The sequence below is a fragment of the Pongo abelii genome, chromosome 23 (assembly GCF_028885655.2).
Source record: "Pongo abelii isolate AG06213 chromosome 23, NHGRI_mPonAbe1-v2.0_pri, whole genome shotgun sequence".
Classification (NCBI taxonomy): domain Eukaryota; kingdom Metazoa; phylum Chordata; class Mammalia; order Primates; family Hominidae; genus Pongo; species Pongo abelii.
This window is the reverse complement of record NC_085929.1, coordinates 36,052,248-36,069,583: the sequence shown is the minus strand read 5'-3', so window position 1 is coordinate 36,069,583 and position 17,336 is coordinate 36,052,248. Positions and strand designations below refer to the sequence as shown.

The 17,336-nt window shown below is 44.1% G+C and overlaps 1 protein-coding gene across 4 annotated transcripts in view; it reads right to left on the bottom strand.

The window, feature by feature from the left end:
* The window catches only part of NF2 (NF2, moesin-ezrin-radixin like (MERLIN) tumor suppressor), a 95,572-nt gene that overhangs the window by 59,733 nt on the left and 18,503 nt on the right, over positions 1 to 17,336 (bottom strand). For all 4 annotated transcript variants that reach the window (XM_024239937.3, XM_054543307.2, XM_024239938.3 and 1 more), the window contains exon 2: positions 100 to 225. In XM_024239937.3, coding sequence (XP_024095705.1) covers positions 100 to 225 — 126 coding nt within the window. The remainder of the gene's footprint in view (positions 1 to 99; positions 226 to 17,336) is intronic.

The following is a 17,336-nucleotide window of genomic DNA, read 5'->3' as shown; positions in this document are numbered from 1 at the left end:
ATACAGCTACAGCGTCCCAGTGATGAGCTAGGCGCCTGCTCAGGGAAAAACTGGAAAGCACACGTCAGCCCCACCAGTTTCATCGAGTTCTAGCCCAACCTTCTTGTCCATTTTGAGCCAGGCCACTGTGTCCTTGATTGTGTACTGCAATCCAAAGAACCAGGTTTCTCGGAGCCCCAGAGTCCGGCACACCAAATCAAAGAGGTCCTTGCCTTTCCACTTCATCTGCAATAACAAACCAATGGGGAAGGATATCGTGAGCAAAAATCATTAATAAAACCTTTTCTCTGCACTCTCCACTCTCAGATTCCAAAACGTGGGGATGACACTAAGACAGCTGATGAGGACTGAATTCCTAAATAATTTTAAAGCTTCCTTTACAAGCCCATGAGTGGGAAAATACCAATTAGAGCTTAATGGCTTAATCACTGCAAAGCATACACAATACATCCCTTGGACAGTTCCTTACGGATTTTAACATCCCCAAAGCTGCTAATTTAGGAAAGCTGGTAAATAAGCATCCTCATTTAGGAGAGTCTAGCCTCTTGAGTTAACTCGGGGAGATGGCTAGCTTCTAGGGACATTCATTCCCTTGAAATTTTGTTGATTTTTTTTAAATCATTACTTTGCCCTTTGATAAAAGGCTAGTATTCCTTTAAATAAGACTGGTTTTACTACAAGTTTTTTTTAATATAAAGAAATCATAATCAAAGTCATAAATCATGGAGAAAAAGAACCATGAGAGACCAGACAGTCCAATCACAGGTCTCTCCTGTCAAGGATGCCTAACTGAGGCCAAAGGGGAAGCTACTTACCCAGTCACCCAGAGCAAATTCAAACTCCTGGTATCTAAACCCAGGTGATGAATAGATACCAATATACTGTAGTGTGTTTATCCTATAGCCTCACTTTCAAAAGAACCTGAAGCAATGGCTACTAAACTCTTTTCTCAGCTATTCCATCTGCTATGTGGAAAAGCAAGTTCAATGTCTTAAGGGAAGAGAATGGCCGGCAACTTAGTAAATGTTGCCACCTAGTGGCTTTCAAGTCAAACCACCCAGGATGTTCCCATACAACCCCTTAGTTGCTGCTTGCCCCCTCCTTGCCCCAACCACCCCTAAATATCAGATGGACATTCAAATACAAACTCGAGTGCATTAGGATCATATGAGATGCATCACAGAAATGGTGGTCATGAAAGAGTAATCTTTCAACAGACATGGGAAAAATGTGACCACTCAATTGCAGAAGCATCCATCCCTTCCTGCCCTCATTAGAAACCTCCACTCAAAGTCTTGGCACACTGAAGATGTATAATGAAAAGGAATGAAAAAAATTCTTAGGCAGCCGGGCGCGGTGGTTCACGCCTGTAATCCCAGCACTTTGGGAGGCTAAGGCAGGCGGATCATGAGGTCAGGAGATCGAGACCATCCTGGCCAACATGGTGAAACCCTGTCTCTAGTAAAATACTAAAAAATTAGCCAGGTGTGGTAGCGCATGCCTGTAGTCCCAGCTACTCGGGAGGCTGAGGCAGGGGAATCGCTCGAAACCAGGAGACGGAGGTTGCAGTGAGCCGAGATCATGCCACTGCACTCCAGTCTGGCGACAAAGCAAGACTCCATCTCAAAAAAAAAAAAAAATCTTAGGGTTTAGAGACTTGATATAAAACCAAAAAGGGAAAAATAAGTTAGACCTCTGATACCTGATTGGTTTTTGCTAAAACCTGATTCTACAGGGGAGTTTTCAAGTAGGCTTTTTATTTTTAATACATACGAATGAACAGTGGGTTCTCTACAAGGTACTCAACAGGAAAGCCCATCCCTTCTCTGTGTTTGCAGTCAAAGTCAAGCAAAGCTGCAACCTAGATGGAAGAATATCAGGACCGCAGCAGACAAGTAGCTGAGATGCATACTGGCTTTTATCTTTTAGCAGGGCCGTTTCTCCTATCTGTCCTTCAACTTCTGCCCTGTCTCCTCTCTGACTATAGTGGGCCCACCAGAACACTATAAAGATTGAGGTCTTTAGGGATTATTTTGAGAAGAATAAAAGAAAATGATGAGTTTTATTTTTTACAGATGATCTCCTTCCTTGTTTTTAAGGCTGAGTAATGGGCCACATCCATTTCCCAGTCTGACAATAGGACAAAAGGCTTTTTAATTCACCAAAAGTTTTAGTTCCTACAGGCAGACTTCACTGAAGAAATGTTATTTTGGAAAACTAGAAGCTTCAGGATGCTGATTATCCTCTTGTCTCTATTTTAAGGCAGCTCTAGTATATAAATTATAAATGACTACCTTGCTACAAGATAATGTAACATTAAAGAACAGGCATTAACTTGGAAAAGTTAAACACCCAAGGGTTGAGAAGATCAAGGTAACAATTCTCAATCTGCCATAACTCATAGTCATGGCTGGGCCAGGCTTTGGCAAGAAGGGGCTGTCTGTAAGTGGGGTGTGCAGTGCAGAGAAACAAAAGCTGCCAAGGGAATGATGAGTGAATTTCCTGACTTGGGAGTTTAAATTCTCCAGCATAAAATTGTATTAATGCAGTTTTCCTGTATTCCCTTCTACTTTGTTTTTAAAATGCAAAACTGTCTTTGTTGAATGCAAAAAGACAATGTATTTGTCCCCTTGGCACTTGCAATACAGTGAGGAGAAGTGCATCAACTCTGACACCAATTCAGAATGCCCTACTTAGATTTTTAACTTTGACACAAAGGATCGTAGACTGTCAAGAGTTGGAAATGAGCATGAGTAATTACCTAATCTGTAGATTCATCCCCTTTTTGTGCAAATAAGGAAACTGAGTCACAGGATTCTTTGCCAGCTGCCAAAGCATACACTGGCCTTTTTCATGGTGATCTAACATAGGCAAACCACAGACCCTAGAGTGCCTCTTTTCCTGTTCTGTGGGGTCCCCTTGTTCTTGCTGTCCAGCACTCTCCAGACACCTTTTCCAGTAAGTAACCAGTGTTTGAAACAAAATCCATTCTCAGAAGAGTCAGATATTGCTCATTTACAGCTCAATGTTAATTAAGCCTCTGTTGCCTCACACTTATTCTTTCAACAAGGATTATAGAGCACACCCTACATGCCAACCAATGTTAGACACTGATGCTACGAAATGGTGGAAGCAGTGTTCTGCAGGAGAAACAGGCAAGACCTAGGTCAGAGAAGGCTTTAAAGAGCAAGTGAGAGTTACATGCAGGAGAGAAGGATATAAGTCTTTTTTAAAAGTTATGCTCTCTACAGGAAACTGCAAGTCACCTTGTAAAGCTGAAACAGACAGGAGGTGGCATGGTGGGAATGGGGCTCCATTTGGGACCAGGTGGCTCAACTTCAGCCAAAAGCCGCAGTCTTTGAAGATTCTTGAGCAGAGGAGTCACAGGCTCCAATCTGCATTCTGAATGGGCTCTGACAACAGGGTAGAGTATGAGTTGAAGAAAAGAAGCCCTGGATCAAGAAGGCCAGAAAGTAGGCCAACCCCTGACATAAGGAAGGCAGTGGAAGGTAGAGAAGGCAGCCTGAGAAACAGAAAAGAGGCAGAGTCACAGAACAGGCGCCTGAACAGGACCAGAGGAGACAGAATTAAGAGGGACACCTGTGTGTCTGGCTTGAGTACCAGGTGGTTCCACTAAAGGAGAGATGGATTCAAGGAGAGGCAGCAAATCTGGCAGGGATAGACCAGCAATTAAGTTTTAGACAAGATGAGTGAAGGTGCCTGAGGAAACCAAGTAAAGACGTTCAAACATACTTGATTTAAAGCCCTAATTCCACTTATAAAATAAAATGTTGTCTTTAAGCAATTAAGAAGTCTTTCTGTTTGGTTAAATCTAACCTCAACATGTTGTTACCTACATCAGGTTCCACTTTCCAACAAGCACTTCCCCAAATGCATGAGGTTTGCTCGGTCTTCCTAATTTGGGTTTCTACTTCTTTAAAAACAAGCGCCATTGGTCACAGTTGCTCTGGGTGGTTCTCAGGACGCCCTGGGAAAAGAGGTCTTGGGGTGTGGACGGGACTTCCAGGTGTCGGCCAACTTGCCAGAACATGACCAAGCTCATCTTCAGTGTCATCACTCATCCACTACACCATGCTGATGCTGTGAAGTGACTCACTGTCCTCTGAACATCTCCCGAGACCGTAGATGCCTCAGCACAAGGGCAGTATTAGTCCTCTTTCTGCTCCCCACAGTGCCAGGCAAGTGTGTACATACAAGACATGGCAAACAATGGCTGTCCACAGGACGGACTTGACTACTTCAAAAACCCAAAACTCAAAGACTGAAAGCCAGTTAACTCCCGCTCACCCATTTCTTCCACAAATAGTGAACACACACATTGTGTCCAAGCACCACCCAAGGTGCAGGGGACAAATGGGGAATAAGAAACAAGTCTCTACACTCAGAGGACTGGGATATGAACTAGCTGGGAACAGATAATCACCTCCTTCACCGCACACATAAAAACCCCAGGAGTGGGCTTTCAGCACTATAACACTTGTGAGTGCCACAACAGGGACACCCAGGGGCTGTGGGAACCTCCTATCCTGGGCGGGTAGGGAAACAACATCTAAACTGGCTCATGGTAGAAAAGAGGAACCAAGTGAAGAGGGCTTGAGGAAGGAGGAGCAAGCAGGTAAGTATGTTCCAGGCAGAGGGAATAGCATATGCACAAGTCTAGAGGCAAAAAAGAGGTCAGTCTCCTTACAGGAAATGGGAGTAGGATAGTTCAGTCTGGCTGGAGGATAATGCTATGTTTCCAAAAGGACCGAAACTACCATCGAAAATCAAGAAAAAAAATAATAAAATAAAATAAAAATAAATACATAAAATCAATTCTTTGTCAATTAACTCTACTCTCTCATCTGAACCAAAAAAACACAGAAAGTTATCTGGTGACCATTTTCTCCATTCTCCCAAGTACGGAACACACTAATACCATTCTAGAAACAAGAGAGAAGTTAAATTGTTACCTAAGATGGATGCCTCAGGACATGAGGGCTTAATCTTTCCAGGAACTAGTCTAAAAGGAATATAGATAAGTGATGGTTATCTACCATTGGTATGAATCTCTGCACTGTCACTGTGTGACCTTGGGCAAGTGACTGAACTTCCTTGTGCTTTGCAAAGGGGATAATAAACAGAACGCGTCTTAGCAGATTGATCTAAGGATTAAGTGCATTGATACATTTAAAAACTCTAGGAGAGTGCTTGGCCCATAGCAAATAAATACTCAGTAAGGGGTAGTTATTGTTAATTGTAACTCTGTCTCCTCTCCTTAGATTCTCAAGTGGCACTATTTAAAGCCTCCGAGCCCTGCTTCACACCAAGGATGATGGATGACAGATCACAAAGGGCACCATCAATTCTCACTGAGCTAACCATACTATCACTCATTTGACAAACCTTTATTGAGCATCCACTACATCCTGGTCATTGTGTTCAAAACAGGAGATAAATGATGAATTGAGGACAAGACACTGTCCCTGTTCACATCTGACAGGGAAGACAGGTAAATGGATCACAAAAATGCAACCTGGTAAGTGCTAACAGAACAGGGTACAGTGGCAACACAACTCGGGCCTGGGTCTCCAGGAGTAAGGTCTTTCCTGAGGAGATGCTGTTTAAGCTGTATCTTGAAAGCCAGGGTGTAGTTGAGCTGTGGTAAAGGGGCTGACAATAGGGAGGTCACGCCAGCCAGAGGGAACAGCAGGTCTGCCGCTTGGATCCAAGCTGTTGCAAAGTGAAGGAATAGTCTTTGCACTTTTCTAGTATCTGACAAACAGCATAATTATCCTATCTGCAGTACTGAATGTTCAGTGCAGTACTGAATATGCAGCTTCAGCCCAGTGCATGTGACAATTCTGACTCTCCACGCTGATTAGGAACTGGGTTGTTCAGTCACTGATTTGAAGCAGTGATGCATCCTGCAACAATACCTGCGGGGCTCCAAGGACCTAGGACTGCTAGCGGGATGAGTCTCATGTTTATTTTCTGGTTAAAAAATGTTCTTTTTGGATACCCGATGGCACGTAAGGCTTTCAGGCCCTGCACTCATGCCACCTGAGGGCCTTTTTGTTAGGGTTTATCATTTTTCCTCAACAGGTTGCCAAAAGAACAGCTCCTGGTTCTGATTAAATGTTCACTTAACCCCATCGCTTTCCACGCAGCCAAAGTGTTCAAACTGCTCTGGATCCACCACGGTTCCCTGCCTCATCTCAGCCTAGTAAAGAAGAGGGAGGCTAAGAGGCAGATGCTTATTTTGCAGAAGGAAATAGAGAGGTGGAGGGCGTGAGAAAGGTGACTTGCGGGAAGAAGAAAGACAGAAAGGAGCACAAATGTGGGCTCCAATGCCTGGAAGCTCCCTTCCACAGACCTCCTCCTCAAGGTGCCCTTCAGGCATAGAAGCTAATAGGAGGAGTCTGGAAGTCGGATGCTTCTCGCCTTTGTGGCTGTGCTCACCCATTACTTTAACAGGCTGCAGTGCTATTTCATAGATATATACTTGTGCCTGTATCATAGATAGATGTGTATGAACTTTATAAACAGGACTAAGTGCTATCAGCTTGCTATTTTTTTTTTTGTAGGAGCTGAATTTATGAGCTTTACCCAGAGTGAAGTGCTTGTAATTTATCAACCTAGAATGTTTTAAGTAAATAGCACTAAGCACTTATGTTCCACAGCAGGAACGTAGCTGGAATGCAGTACTTTTCTGTTATAGGAAGCAACCAGCACCAATAACCTGCAGGACTGATTGAGGTCTATTAACCAGGGAAGCATTAGGAATAACATCTACTGAACAGCCATCTTGCAACTGGCCAGGTTGAGACTCAACCTTAAAACTGCTATTTGTTTTTTGCTTTGACAGCTGCATTTCTCCCACTGCTTTCTTTGGGACATACAGTCATCAGCAATCATATCCTGGTACCTGCTGATACAACAGTGCGGGGTGAGTAAGAAACCAGACCCATGACAGGAAAAGGCCACAGTTTGAAAAGGACAACTTTCTTGAAGAAAGTGAACTGAATCTGGCTACTATATATGAAATGCGTAAGTATTAGAACCTATGGAGAAATGTTGGCTTTAAAGAGAAGACTAAAATGTGGAAAAAGCTAAGAGAAAAGCAATATTCCATTTCATAGAGGTCTGGCGGGCTGAATTACCAGCCACACGAAGAATGCCGTTTGACTGGCTGTCTCCTCTACAGAAAATGAAAGAGAATCGACGAATTCAGCATTCACTTATCAGTTTCTTCTAATTAGCTCACAAGCTGCCCTAGCATTTGCCATAAAAATTGTCAAAAGGTTAGCTCCCATATAGATAGAGCAACAAAAGGAACGGCGCCTCCCCAGGCTCAGGACATGTGCCACGTGTCTGCCGTTATTTCAGAAATGGAAAACAAAGGATGATGTGATCTCCCCTCTCAATGTTTATCCATAACTGACTTCTGCAGTCATAGCTGGCCTAAGAGAACAGGTTTACAGGAGACTTGAGAATTTAAGATGCTAACATACCAGATCCAAACTTAACCTGAATATAATTTTTGTCTGTTTTGAAAAATAGAGGCCAAATACCTCAATTTACAAGAAAAACACAATGGAAAGTTATGAAAGTAATTTTACTGTGCAGTAAGTGAATAATAAATTCCATTAAAATCTATTTTGATTAAGCGAAGAAGATAAAAAAGTACAGTAATATAGGTCTAACACTGATACTCTCAATTCAGGGTATGGTATCACCACACAACAAAAGCTGTTCTTGTGTCTCATGATTAAACCGCAAAACCATCATGCCATTTCCTTTCAAAATTAAAGGATAAACCGCACCTCAGCCATTATTCTCAACATGAGGGGAAAAGAGATCCTCCAAATAGAAATAGATCACAGGTCAACACCTGTGAAAAGTGTGGGAAAAAAAAATAGATCATAGCAAAAAGGTGGGGGGGGGGGAGAGAGAGAGAGACATTTTTCCTCTGCTGTACCAATCCTGAACCCCACATCCTTCATTTAAATCTGGGCAAGATCTCACAAACTTGGAGGCCAGGCACAGTGGCTCATGCCTGTAATTCCAGCACTTTGGGAGGCCGAGGCAGGTGGACCACCTGAGGTCAGGAGTTCGAGACCAGCCTGGCCAACATGGTGAAACCCCGTCTCTACTAAAAATACAAAAATTAGTTGGGCGTGGTGGCGCATACATGTAGTCTCAGCTACTTGGGAAGCTGAGGCAGGAGAATCGCTTGAACTTGGGAGGCAGAGGTTGCAGTAAGCCAAGATCACGCCACTGCACTCCAGCTAGGGTGACAGAGCAAGACTATCTCAAAAAAAAAAAAAAAGAAAAGAAAAAAAAGACATCACAAACTTGAAAGCTCCTCTTTGCAAAAAATCCCAACTCTAATCTCTTGCCCTGTCAGTTTCTGCCATAATCAACTATAGTAAGTAACTTTCTTCTCCCAGTGCTCCAATCATCTGTTATTATGCCAAATCTATCTAAATTATTGCCTTCAACTCTTCACCAATTGCTTCCTCCCTCCTTCAACCAATTACCCTACCTTATTACAACCCAGCCTATGTCCTCCCACGTCAGCAAACTTACATGCTTCCATTTATTTGTAACTAGACCTTTCTAAGATCCATCCCTTTGTCTCCCTGCTGTCCATGTCCCCCAGTGCCACATACATGATCAGTATGGGCTTTACATGTATTGAAAAATGAGGTACTTGTCTTTCCCCAAGTTTTCTGTCTTTCCTCCAATTCTGCAGATCACAAACTCCTTGAAGGCAAGGGTGTACACACACACACACACACACACACACACACACACACACACACACACACACGTGTGCGCGCGCATGCGCACACAGACAGATTAAGTCTCCCAGAACCCTGGCAAGTGCTGCATAATCTGTGGATACTCCATAAATGCTTGATGCTTGTGGTTGGTTGACGATGTTGATGATAATAATGATAACTAGATGAGGCTTCTGAGCAGAACAGTCTTCCAAGTAATGATTGCAATGAAGCAAGAATTTATGACACTCATTATTAAAAATGTAATTGCACAATTAGGCCTTAAGGTATATATTTTACCCCTTTGGTGACACATACTGATTTCCTCTCTCTAAAAATACTTTGGCAAGGAAATCTAAATCTCAAAGAACCAAAGAAGAAAATTTTCCGCAGAACAAAGGAGACTAGTAAGAAACAAATCACAGCACCTTGGGAAGCCACAAAATGGAGCTTTTAAACTCTGGTAAGTCTTTCAAAACCAAATGAATTACAGTTTTTTAGGGGAAAAAAAGGCCTTATGCTTGCAGTTTCTGGCATCTTTCCCGCTGAAGTGCAGAGCAGTTACGGGAGCGGGAGGAACCCAGCAGGGAGGTCTGTATCCTAGATTCTCTGCCTCAACCACACACAAGTCTATGACTTGAGTGTGCCATGCAGCTCAACCGGGCCTCAGTTTCTTCATTTGTAAATCTCTTATGAGCCATGCAATCACCGTATTTTACTATGCTGTAAACAAAGAAGATTCGCTTCAAAGTTGACTGACAGATGATAAAGCAAAAAGAAACAATACAACCATCATGCTATGAAAGCAATACAGTCCCCACAAAAGCAAACACGACAATATATTTGGAATTTAGCTCACAACATGAGAGCAATCATAGCTCCGTCAAACAGCTATAAAACACCCAAACCCGCTGTGCTGGGTAAGTCACTTAACCTCTTTGGGTCTCGGCTTCCATAATCATCAAGTGGTCTTTCAGGATTAACACCACTCTCTGAGTCTATGAGCTTGACATGACTTTGTATAAACCATGTAGCACTTTTTCATTGCTACAATAATTTTCTTTTAATCCTTTAACATCTCATTCTGTATCTTAAAATCATTTTCAGGGATGTAAATGACTTCACCTTTAGTTTATGTGTGGTTTCACATTCTTTTCCCTCATTCAGGGTCTGCTATTATGTTCCTTACTCCTAATAATCATGAGTTGACTGTATAATGATGAACTCTCTGATGTAGTAAAATTGGGAATGACAATGCTGCTGACAAATAGAAGTTTTCATCACCTAGCATGTTATTGATATTCAGTGATTGGCAATGATTACAAATGTGTGATATACTGAGAATAATTTTGCAGAGCACTACAAATAGGAAACAATAGTAAATTCAGCACAAATAAGGCACAAGGTTAAATTTCAAATGGCTAAACATCAGGTACAACTAGCAGACTATGAAACACAACCTCTGACTAAGTATCAACCAACTGATTACTCCTGCCCTGGACAATGTAAATATTGTGGTTAGTATGTAACAATGCATTCCTTCAAAAAAGCTCCCAGCACAACAGAGCTAGAGCATGATCCATTCACGTGAACTAGCATCTATTGAACTCAGACGTTTGCCTGGAAAGAAATTTTGAATATTATTTGTTTCTAGCTTGACCTTTTGATTAAGTTTCATGGTCATCAATGATAATAAAACTGACTTTAATAACATTAGAAGGTGTATAGGCATGAGAGGGTAGGACAGGTAAAAATATCTGCAGATGGGGCCAGGCGTGGTGGCTCGCACATGTAATCCCAGCACTTTGGGAGGCCGAAGCAGGTGGATCACGAGATCAAGAGATTGAGACCATCCTGGCCAACATGGTGAAACCCTGTCTCTACTAAAAATACAAAAATTAGCTGGGCGTGGTGGCAAGCACCTGTAGTCCCAGCTACTCGGGAGGCTGAGGCAAGAGAATTGCTTGAATCCAGGAGGCAGAGGTTGCCAAGAGCTGAGATGGTGCCATTGTACTCCAGCCTGGTGACAGAGTGAGACTCCATCTCAAAAAAAAAAAAATGTCTGCAGATGGATGAGAAATACTGTGGGCTGAAGACTAACATATTTATGAGACTGATTTAATTTCAAAATCAATATGATTAAGAAAGTAGGGAGATGCACTGTTGGTGAATTTAAAACCACAGATCAGTCGAGATACATTTAGTAATTACTCCGGGCTTCAGTTTTAAGTTTTATCTGAATGTCAAACTATCAAAACTATTGAAACAAGAAGACTAAAACAGGCAAGGTGGAGGAAAAAGCTATAAGCAACATAACTCACTAAGAGAAAGTTTATATGAATTTTTCAAAGCTCTGTCCAAATTTGGCAAAGAAGCAAAAAAGAGAACAGTGGCGAAAGAGTTGGAAGAGAAAAGGCTGTGTCTTTAGAAATGATGCAGTCTGGCACCACCTAGTGGTGCCACAGAGATTCCTGCACTAGGACAAGCACCTTGTGTCAACATGAGAGACTGAAGATTTCATTAAAATTTTTTCCCTGAAGTCAGTACTACTTTGGTAATAAATTTTGACGCACTAAAAATGTCCTAAAACATGTAGATTCAGAATCTAAATTAGACAAAGTACAGACAGGCGGACAGAACACATCATCCTGTAACAAGAATTGAGAAGCCTCGTCACCAGCTGGCTAGAAAGATTAGCAGCTCTAAGAAAACTCAATTCTGGGTTTTTAAAACCTCAAATGCTTTAGTTTACGAAATTAAAAATAAACAAGCAGCAAAAATATTCTTGGACACGATGCAAAATTGGCATGAATAACTGGAGAAGTCATCAAAAACAAAGCAAAAAGAAAAATTTCAATATGACACACTAGGGACAAAAGAATGCAGAATAATTAACTATGGCAGAAATCCGAAAAGAATCCTGCTATCACCGTGGACATCAAGCTAAATAGAGATGTATTACTTAGCACGTTACAAAAAAGAAGATCCGGCCAGGTGCAATGGCTCGCGCCTGTAATCCCAACACTTTGGGAGGCCGAGGCGGGCGGATCACGAGGTCAAGAGATTGAGACCATCCTGGCCAACATGGTGAAACCCCATCTCTACTAAAAATACAAAAATTAGCTGGGCGTGGTGGCGTAGGCCTGTAATCCCAGCTACTCGGAAGGCTGAGGCAGGAGAATCGCTTAAACCCAGGAGGCGGAGGCGGAAGTTGCAGTGGGCCGAGATCTCGCCACTGCACTCCAGCCTGGCGACAGAGCAAGAGGGCAGGGGCCACTGCACTCCAGCCTGGCGACAGAGCAAGAGGGCAGGGGCCACTGCACTCCAGCCTGGCGACAGAGCAAGAGGGCAGGGGCCACTGCACTCCAGCCTGGCGACAGAGCAAGAGGGCAGGGGCCACTGCACTCCAGCCTGGCGACAGAGCAAGAGGGCAGGGGCCACTGCACTCCAGCCTGGCGACAGAGCAAGAGGGCAGGGGCCACTGCACTCCAGCCTGGCGACAGAGCAAGAGGGCAGGGGCCACTGCACTCCAGCCTGGCGACAGAGCAAGAGGGCAGGGGCCACTGCACTCCAGCCTGGCGACAGAGCAAGAGGGCAGGGGCCACTGCACTCCAGCCTGGCGACAGAGCAAGAGGGCAGGGGCCACCGCAGGGCAGGGCAGGGCAGGGGGCAGGGCAGGGCAGGGCAGGGCGGAAAGGAGAGAAAGAGAGAGAAAGAAAAAGAAAGAAGGGAGGATCCTTCAACAAGAACATGGCATAAGGTGAGTTCATTTTATTTGGACTAATTATAGTTTAGAGCGTCTACAGTTACAAAGGCATGGATAATCTGAATAAGGTTCAAAGAAAATGAAGGCAATGATTAAAGGAGAACATTCACAGTGCTTCTGGCATGAGACACTTCCTGTTCCCACACTCCCAGCCCATGACAACATAGATAGGTAATATTTATCAAATGCTCACTAGGGGTCAGGCCCTGAACCAAGTGCCTGTAAAGGTCCACCTCTTTCATGTCTCAAAACAACCGTGGCCAGGCACGTTGGCTCACGCCTGTAATCCCAGCACTTAGGGAGGCCAAGGCAGGAGAATTACTTGAGGTTAGGAGTTCCAGGCCAGCCTAGCCAACATGGCAAAACCCCATCTCTACTAAAAATACAAAAATTAGCTAGGCGTGGTGGTGCACTCCTATAATCCCAGCTACTCAGGAGGCTGAGGCATGAGAATTACTTGAACCCGGGAGGCAAAGGTTGCAGTAAGCCGAGATTGTGCCACTGCACTCCAGCCTGGGCAACAGAGGGAGACTCCGTCTCAAAACAAACAAACAAAACAAAAAAAACCCTCTAAAAAACATACTATTATTCTCATTTTATAGATGCAGCAACTGAGGTTTAAAGAGTTAAGTTCAAGGTCACTTGGGAAGCAGGTAGCAGAGACAGGGCTTTTCCCAGGCCAATTTACCCCTTCCATCAGGGCTGTAGCTCTTATTGTTTAAGCAATATTCTTCCTGTCCTCTAGCAGATTTCCTCATGCCTATACACTCAAGTCTTGAGACGACTTCCTACCAAAGCAGGAAATATGAAAGGGAGAGGAGCACAGTGAGACTCTTCTGCCCAGATCGCCTAAAATAAGACGCTAAAGCTGAGGGCCTTTGAAAGTGAGTTCTTCCCCTCATCTTTCAGAAGAACTGAGGCCTGGGGGAAATAAGTTATGTATCCAAGGTCACACGGTGGAGCTCTGCCTAGAAGCCTGGTGTTCAGACATCGGTTTAGGGATCTCGATGGTTTTTACACAAGTAAAATCATGCAGGAACCAGACAAGAGAAAGTGCACTGACTTCCTGAGCTCAACTCTGGCCAGCTTGATCCAAATTCCCTTCTGCCTGACTGACTTCGGAGACTGAGGACTGGCTTTGGACCTGAGAATCTCCTGAATCTTAAGCCTAGCAGGTCTTCTGCTCATTCTTGGTCACAGAACATCCTAATCCCTAGATTCACTAGACGCTTACATCTGCCTAGTTTTGTCCCAACCCAGCAAGTCCCACTGCTGTCCAGGTTTCAATGTGATACCTTGCCCAAAGCGTTTGCCTTCTAATTGTTTCCTATTTCCAACCTCTCTCTCCCCACCCCAAACCCCAAACATTCCAAATCATTTTGCATGCCAACCAGTTTAAATCACACTCCTGGTAAAAACTTCAAAGCTCTTCATCGCATCTGATGAATACAAGCCTCTTTAACCTGGGCTTCATGAGCCTCCAATATCTAGCTTGAACCTACCAATTCACACACATCTCTAGCTGGGCACGTTGGCTCATGCCTGTAATCCCAGCACTTTGGGAGGCTGAGGCGGAAGGATCGCTTGAGCCCAGAAGTTCCAGACCAGCCTAGGCAACATAGCGGGATCCCATTTCTTCAAAAAAATTAGCCAGGTATTGGTGGCACGTGCCTGTAGTCTCAGCTACTTGGGAGGCTTAGGCAGGAGGATCACTTGAGCCCAGCAGGTCAAGTCTGTAGTGAGCTGTGATGGCACCACTGCACTCCAGTCTGAGTGAGACCCCATCTCAAAAAAAAAAAAAAAAAAAAGGCCGGGCACAGTGGTTCACGCCTATTATCCCAGCACTTTGGGAGGCTGAGGCAGGCTGATCACGAGGTCAGGAGATCGAGACTGTCCGTCCTGGCCAACATGGTGAAACTTCGTCTCTACTAAAAATACAAAAATTAGCCAGGTGTGGTGGTGCACACCCATAATCCCAGCTACTCAGGAGGCTGAGGCAAGAGAATTGCTTGAACCCGGGAGGTGGAGGTTGCAGTGAGCAGAGATCACGCCACTGCACTCCACCCTGGGCGACAGAGCGAGACTCTGTCTCAAAAAAAAAAAAAACAACAGGCTCTTCCAAAACTGAACTGTCAGTGAGAGGGAAGCAGATTTTAAAAGTCAAAGAAACAATGTCATCTGAACAGTTAACTAACTTTTCAAAATCCATACATGAAAGAGTCTCAGAATAAAGATGTTACCAATTGCTATCTAGGTAGGCATACCAAATATTATAAGACACCAGGCTGAATACAGGCAGGAGCATTCTGACTATGTAAAATATGCAACTAGACAATGCTTAACTGTTATAAAATAAGCCTCATTTTAAGCCAAAGGTAAGGAATTCTCATTATATTATGGGCAAGTGAAAATGATTCACTTACAGAAAATGTCCACTTGATTCAAAATGACAAACTAGACACTGAGGTAATGTAGCAGGGATCGTTAGTCATGTCATTCACCCGGCAAAAATGTAAGCCACTGGCAAGTTTACAAAATGCTTTTGAGATAGTATCATACACCAAATGCAATAAAATAATGCCATAGGCAAATAGTTGTTAAATTGAGGAAGTCCTTCAAAGGATCTCTTCTTTCCACTTTCTTTTTCCTGTTTACCAAATACCTAAGTTCTCTCCAGGTTTCTAACTTTTTCTCTCCTACTTCTCTTTTACGCTTCCTATTTGGGTAGCACAGGGTAGTGGAAAGAGGGCTGGCCTGAAAGACAAATGACCTGGCTTCAAATCTCAGTCCCATCACTTAGAAGCTATGTGGTGACTTTGGGCACAAAGAGGAGGAAACCCTTGAGCAGAGCCTAGAAGGAGAATGAGTACAGTTCTGCCAGGCAACAAGTGAGAATGGCATTCCAGGCAAAGAGAACAGCCTATGCAAAGGTGTGGCAGTGTGAAGGAGGGACCAGGACAATAGGCTCAGAGCAAGAGGGTGCGTGAGGAAGTGGAGGAGAGGCTGAGAAAGGGAGCAAGCTAACGACAGGCACTGAACTTATTTCCTTTTTATTTTTTTAATTTATTTTATTTATTTATTTTTTGAGACAAGGTCTCACTCTGTCACCCAGGCTGGAGTGCAGTGGTGCAATCAGGAAGCTTATGGCAACCTTGACCTTCCAGGCTCACATGATCCTCCCACCTCAGCCTCCCGAGATGCTAGGACCACAGGTGCACACCACCACAACCGGCTAATTTTTGTATTTTTTGTAGAGACAGGTTTTCGCCATGTTGCCCAGGCCGTTATTTCTTTTAGGTAACAACCATTATATATAGCACTTATCTTGTGTTAGGTACTATTCTATGTACTTTACCAGTAATTACTCAAATTTAATTCTTGTAACACTATGCAGGAAGAATTAATTACAATCACCATTTTACGGATAGGGAACAGAGGCATGTGAGGGGGTTAAGGAGCTTTAAGGTTGCAAAGCTGGTTAGAGGCAGAGCCAGGAATCAAACTCTGAAGTCTATGCTTGTAATCTCTAGGCTATGCTGCCTCAGTGGCCCCAACAAGGAAACTGAAGCTTGAGCTAAGACTTGCTCAACTTACATGACAGCCTCAATGTGAGGTTCAAATAAGCAACTGCAGGCTTTACTGGTCGATATTAAGTTAAAGGGTGTGCCCATCTATTCTCCCTATTCTCTCACTACCTACCTGTCCCTGTCCTATTCTGCCTCTTTCAGAATAGACAGTGGCTTCACTAAGCCTTTAAGCATGCTATGTATCCCGTCTGAGCCTCTGTTTCCCCACTTAAAGATGAAGCCAATTACAGAACCTAGGTCCAAAGTAGTCCTTGATCACTGCTAGGAGGTGTTTCCTGCCTGGTCAACATGGGCACCCAGTAAATCAGAGCTGCGTGTGGTGGTTCACATCTATAATCCTAGCACTTTTGGAGGCTGAGGCAGGAGGATCCCTTGAGCCCAGGAGTTTGAGACCAGCCTGAGCAACCAATGTAGGGAGACCCCCCGTCTCTAATTTTTTTTTTTTTTTTTTTGGAGTCGGAGTCTCTCCCTGTCATCCAGGCTGGAGTGCAGCGGCTCAATCTCAGGCAACCTCCACCTCAGGCAATTATCCTGCCTCAGCCTCCCAAGTAGCTGGGATTATAGGCACATGCCATTGCCCCCGACTAATTTTTCTATTTTTAGTAGAGACGGGTTTTTCCCATGTTGGCCAGGCTGGTCTTGAACTCCTGGCCTCAGGGATCCACCTGCCTCAGCCTCCCAAAGTGCTGGGATTACAGGAATGAGCCACCATGCCCGGCCAACCCTGACTCTATTTTTTTAAAAACAAATAAATAAAAGAGACAGTCTCACTCTGTCACCCAGGCTTCATGCAGTGGCATGAACATAGCTCACTGCAGCCTCGAACTCCTGGGCTCAAGTGATCCTCCTGTCTCAGCCTACCAAGTAGCTAGGACTACAGGTGCGCACAACCACGCCTAATTATTGTCTTTTTTTTGAGACAGAGTCTCACTCTTCTCGCCCAGGCTGGAGTGCAGTGGCGCGATCTCGGCTCACTGCAACCCTCGCCTCCCAGATTCAAGCAATTCTCCTGCCTCAACCTCCAGAGTAGCTAGGACTACAGGCGCCCACCACCACGCCTGGCTAATCTTCGTGTTTTTAGTAGAGACAGGGTATCACCATGTGCCCAGACTGGTCTCGAACTCCTGGCCTCAAGTGATCTGGCCGCCCTGGCCTCCCACTGGGATTACAGGTGTGAGCCACTGTGCCCAGCCTATT